Source organism: Geospiza fortis, unplaced genomic scaffold, assembly GCF_000277835.1.
Source record: "Geospiza fortis unplaced genomic scaffold, GeoFor_1.0 scaffold1, whole genome shotgun sequence".
NCBI classification, from domain to species: domain Eukaryota; kingdom Metazoa; phylum Chordata; class Aves; order Passeriformes; family Thraupidae; genus Geospiza; species Geospiza fortis.
This window is the reverse complement of record NW_005054320.1, coordinates 1,699,448-1,705,023: the sequence shown is the minus strand read 5'-3', so window position 1 is coordinate 1,705,023 and position 5,576 is coordinate 1,699,448. Positions and strand designations below refer to the sequence as shown.

Below are 5,576 nucleotides of genomic sequence, written 5' to 3'. Positions count from 1 at the left end.
GAACGCTATATGCAGGTGGCATTAGGATGTTGGACTAATTTCATCCCCTGAGGGGTTTAGTTTCAGGTATTGTGAAAACCTCTATGTAAGAAATTCAGAAAGCCTTTAAAACAGTGCTGTCCCTTCAAATGACCAGTTGCAAACTTGCTCACAATTTTCACTGGATTTAGTTACAGAGGGAACTTCTAAAATGACATGCGAGTATCCAGCTGCCATGTCTGCTTCACTCAGTCTCCTGTCTCTGATAATTTTTAATGTGATATAGAAGCAAAGCTAACTAAAAAGATTCTTTCTGGACATTATCCTGAATAATGCATAAAATTGCAGTAATGAGCTGATTCGTATAATATTTCCTGCCTTTGCATTTTGGCTGGCACACAAAAGGTACATTATGAGAAGTGATGAAGTCCTTTTCCTGCATACATTTCTGCACTGCACTCCTAAGGGATCATTTGCCATTTGTGTCAGTCTTGGTTGGCTGAGCTTCCCTCAGGAGCTGCCTGTCCATTAAAAGGAGTGTGAGGATGTCCACGCAGAGTCAGTCAGTCTGGTGAGAGTGCCTTCCCCTTGTGCTTCCATGCTGTCAGACACCATACCCTGCAGAGGGATTTGCACTGGTGACGCAGCAGGTAAGGGGATATTACCCCTTAAAAACATGCTTGAAGGGTTGCTGTTCACCTCGCTTCCTGGGTTGGCAGCATTTACAGCACTGTTGCTCACTGTCCACAGGCAAGGGTAGTGGCTGGAAAAAAAAGCAGCACAGATTGAATGTCTTATTTCAAAGCATTTCACCTGCATAAGACTTGGCACAGTAAAGTCAATTTCACTATCTGTTCAAAGGCAGCTATTCAAATCAGGTTACCAAACTAGACCAGCCTTGAAGATCTTAAGTGAAAAATAACCAGTAGCTGTCACCTGGTGACCCTGGAGGGAGGCATGGAGAGCAATGTACAGGTATATGTGAGATTTCAAAGTGTAAGCACTTTTTATGGGCCTCTGTGACTTCTCTTCTTCCCATCTTAGGAGCTGAGTCAGAAGAGTTTCTAGAGAGGAAGGTCACAAAGTCTCAGGACACTGCTCAGCTACTAGGGTATAAACACTGAGAAGAACATCTGCTCAATCAGATAACAGTGCATTTGAAATTGCAGCTGATTTTCCTGACACCTAAGTTAGAGAAGAAATTACTGCATTCTTTTGGGGAAAATAAGGAAAAAGATTTGATAATTAATTGATTCTCCAGGTCTAAATTCCATTTACTCCTAGAATAGGATCCTCATTTCATGCAGAATAATAATGAGAAATATAGGAAGAAAAATAATTTGGGTTTAAAATGCTCACAGATTGTAGAGTCCAGAATTCTTTGTACGTATTCCAAGATCCTGGTTTTCAGCAATGCTTGGAAAAAATGAAGCTCCATAGAGCAGAAGATGATTAGCTTGTCAGAAAGATTTGCCCAGGAATCTTGAATTGGGCACTTAGGACACATTTCAAATCCTAGACACTGTTTAAAGTTTGGAACAAAGGGCAAATCACCAGGACAGTCCTACCAGCCTCAGTGCTCCTGATACCAGCAGTGTTCCTGTAACCTTACCTGGGTCCAGGGCTGGCACCTCCCTTTGTGTGTGGCACTGAGAGCAAATTAGTGTGTGGAGAGGATGGCAAAGTCCAGCTGTCGTGTCCTGAGAATACCTGAAGATTATTGCTGGAGCTGTCCAATAAGTTAACTTTGGGGAGGGAAAAAAAGCAACAAACAAATCCTCAGTGACATTGCAGACAATGTCTTAAGACAGCAAAACATGGACAGGCTTAAGGCAGCAATCTGATCATGAGGTGCCCAACCACAGGTAGTAGGACAGAAGTCCCAACCACAGGTAAAAAGGCAAAATTCCCATGTTTGTTTAGAGAGTAGCAAGGTGCCATTGCAATCCCAGGTGTGATACATGAGAAGGTACAGCATGACAGACTAGGATTTGCATTTCTGCAAGCCTGACTAATAGTTTTTCATAATTGACATATATCAGACAATGTTTTGATACAGATTTCCTTATAATTTGAGCTAAAATACTAAATAAAATTTTATAAATACTGCCCCATTCCTGGAAATTTTCAAGGCCAGGTTGAATGGAGCTTTAGGCAACCTGGTCTAGTAGAAGGTGCCCCTACCCATGGCAGGGAGGATGATTTTAAGGATCCCTTTTAAGCTAAACCCTTCCATGAGAAATACTTCCATTGATCAGGAATTCTTGCTAAATTATAATTAGCACACAGATTACTTTATCCCTAGTCTGCTTTCCGACTCACTTCCTCTGATCGAAGTACAATCAATTTCTGCATTTGCACCCAAATCTAGAAAGGAAAAGGGACTCAAAGGATGTTCTGACAATACCAAAATGCCTTCACCTCAATTCAGCTCCTACCTGAGAGCTGCTTTGACTTGAGAACTCAACTGTGTCATGGCAGGGCATTGAAAGACCTGCAATGCTCTTTTTGTATAACTGGAAGCTGTAGTGAAAGCAAGACCATACACTCTGATTTATTACCAAGAGTGCACCCAGTTCCTGGTCCCTCTTGTTTTGGTGCCTCGGTCACCCTGGGTGCCTGAAGGGTTCTGTGCAGAGAATCACCACGCCCTTTACTAGCCTGAGCTTGGCCTTGCTCCAGGGTTTGTGCTAACCTAAGGCACAGGGCAGGCAGGCAGAGGCAGCAAAGCAGTGCTCCAGGAATACCTGAAGGGGAGTGATTCCTCTGCATGTAGGAGGGTGGGTATGGAGCAGCTCGACGGCCTCGCAGGGCTGAATATCTCTCGCAGCTGTGGGGAGCCTGTGGAGCGGGCAGAGGCAAAGCTCCACTGTACTGGTAATTAGAGCTTCCCGAGGCACACGTTGGATCTGGGTTGGAAATCAACCAGCCACCCACTTTGAGGGGAAAGAGAGAACAAAACGATTACTATTGCTGCAATAAAGTGCTACAGTACAACTAAGAAATAACCAGCCTTCTTGCAGAATTAGCTGTGCCTAAGAAATACCAAGCAGATGCCAAGATACTGGTTTGTGAAAAAACTGACAAAAAAATAGTAACCCTCCACTCCCCTCCCAATCCACCAACATGGAAAACAAGTCCTGAAATCAACGGGAAAATGTCACAAAAGTTAAAGAACAAATGAAAGAAAAACTATCAGTAAAGCAAATGCAACTTCTGCCTCCCCTCATTTTTTTACCTGTTTAGCAATGAAAGATAACTTTATAGGTGATAAAAACATTTACAAATACAAAAACAAAGGGGTAAGAAAATCCTAAAAATGTCATATATCATCTTGATTCTAGATTTCTTTTCATATAGAAAAACTGGAATTTATGGAAAATGATCCCTCTGCAGGACCTCTCACACTATATCCTACTGTGAGGTCTCTTCAATCCTCTTGTTTTTTTTTAAAGGGTCCCTCTCTATGAACATAATTCAGGACTCAGTAAGTGATCAGCATGAACCAGTTAAGCAAAGTCCAGGTTCCCAGCACCCATCATATCTCACAAAACTTGCTGTTGACATAAATAAAAACCTTACAGTGAGAATATGTCATATGTTGACCTTCAGAGACTGTCTCTGGAGCGTCCTTAGAATGGTTTCTGAAAAGCAAAATACTTAGTGATAAGTGTTCTCATTGAAAAATTACAAAAGTTATAACCAGAACTATTCATTAAAAATTGGAGAAGTGAGTGAAAAAGGAGGGAAATCCCTCTTCTTTAACCTTTCTAGGCAGCAGTAGACCTTCCTACATTCCGCCATAAAGGAAGCTGGAGCTTTTGTTTGACGACATAAACAAAAATGTTCCTAATTTTTTGCTATATATGGGAGCTGAACATGGAATTCTAAATCTGCCTGTGAGCACCATTCCTGGAAATACAGATTCTCCTGCAGGCACATGGGATGCTTTGCATTTCAGAAGATAAAGCAGGTCCAAACAAAATTAATTAGAAATTATGGGCTGGAGTGCATCATTTGGATGCCACTGTGCATTAACATGGATGAAGCAAGGAAAATTTTGCAAGATAAACTACAATTAATTTCTGATGGAAGCATCTCTGACACCTTACCTTTAATAAATGCATCATAAATTATCACACAGACTTAATAACAGCAGTGTAGTTACATTACAGTTGCACTGTAATTTCACTTCAACTATGCTTTTTGACACTTGGATTTAACATTTTTTCTCCCTGACCTATCAAATTACAGGATTCACTGAAGTGCAAGTACACTGTAGTGGACGTATGTGGGGTATAACACTACTGGGGAAGCTCACACCATCTCATTTCAGGCTTTCTGTGTAGACAGACATAAGTGCCAGGATCCCCAAGAGCACATTCACCCATTTCAGCACCTACTGTAATAATTATATAGTCTCCCTGATAATACCATTGGAGGGACTGTGGATTTAGCAGAAACAAGATTCAGTTATGTAATTTATCTTTCATATGGTGATGTCATGGTTTTAACCATATCAGCAGCAAAAAGCTACTGGATCAAAAAAATCAAAAGATGAACTTACCTTTCCTTCGCATCCAGGAAGGCTTTGGCAAAGGGATTATACTTGATTTTGAGAGCTGTTATCTTGAGTTTACAGAAAACAAGGCATGTTAGTGAAGGCAATTTGAAATAGAAACCTGACAAAACATCCTCCAGAGTAATCTGAGGGGAACTGTCTGGGTTAGCCTAAAATATATCCCCACACTTGATGTTTCCCAGGCTGCGTAGGAGACAGCTTTGCTGTGCACTGATCAGTGCCACAGGCAAAACACCAGCTGGGGCAGCCTGGCATGATCTTGTCTGGCAAATGTGGTGGAATGGTGGACCCTTTCAAGACAGTTTAAACACTGAATTCCTATCAAGTACTAATAAAATCTGCAGCAACATTAGCTAAGGGATGTGGCACAGGAGTTAGCAATTCTTACAGTCCAAAGCATCCCTCAAGGGCAGAAATTTTCCCATGCAGTATTGTGTTGTTCTGCAGTTGTATGTATTATACGGAACATGGAGAGATAGGGTTATCATTATGACTATCAGTTATTGCTGGAGAAAGATATTTTAGGGCTGTTTGGCTTTTATTTCCAGTAAAGGATTGAGATGCCGGGACAGATGGACCAGTCTGGAATAGCTGTGGCAGGATATTAAGCTAAACCTGGCTTATTACTGAAGCCAAACACTAGATTAGTCAATGTTCTACTGCAGAGAAAAGACAGAGTATTAGAGTGGATAGAGTATTACACTGCATGGGACAGGTGGGGAAACAAGAAAAAGGCACGCTGGTCTTGTAGTTAATTAGCTTCTAACAGATCTCCTCAGTGGTGCACAGCGTGGCACCACCTACCTCTTCATTCTGGTAGGCAGTCACCGCTATGAACTGCGTCTCAGGGAAGGAGCAGTTCATCACCATCCGGTGGGGGCCTCCTACACGAACTATGTGCACCTGGGGCTCGTATTTGTGCAGGGAGTTCAACATTATCTGCAGGAAACAAAACAGAGAGACAGCCCCCAGTGTCACTCTGGTACCTCACAGCCAACCTCTGGCTCTGTGACAG

The 5,576-nt window shown here is 42.1% G+C and overlaps 1 protein-coding gene across 1 annotated transcript in view; it reads right to left on the bottom strand.

The window, feature by feature from the left end:
• Window positions 1-507: 507 nt before the first annotated feature.
• Window positions 508-5,576, bottom strand: part of TBX19 (T-box transcription factor 19) — a 12,845-nt gene continuing 7,776 nt past the window's right edge. Inside the window, exons 3-8 of the mRNA XM_031056652.1 lie at window positions 5,366-5,500; window positions 4,547-4,608; window positions 3,562-3,623; window positions 2,727-2,915; window positions 1,592-1,724; window positions 508-742 (exon numbers count right to left, since the gene is read on the bottom strand). Of these exons, the coding sequence (XP_030912512.1) occupies window positions 508-742; window positions 1,592-1,724; window positions 2,727-2,915; window positions 3,562-3,623; window positions 4,547-4,608; window positions 5,366-5,500 (816 nt within the window). The remainder of the gene's footprint in view (window positions 743-1,591; window positions 1,725-2,726; window positions 2,916-3,561; window positions 3,624-4,546; window positions 4,609-5,365; window positions 5,501-5,576) is intronic.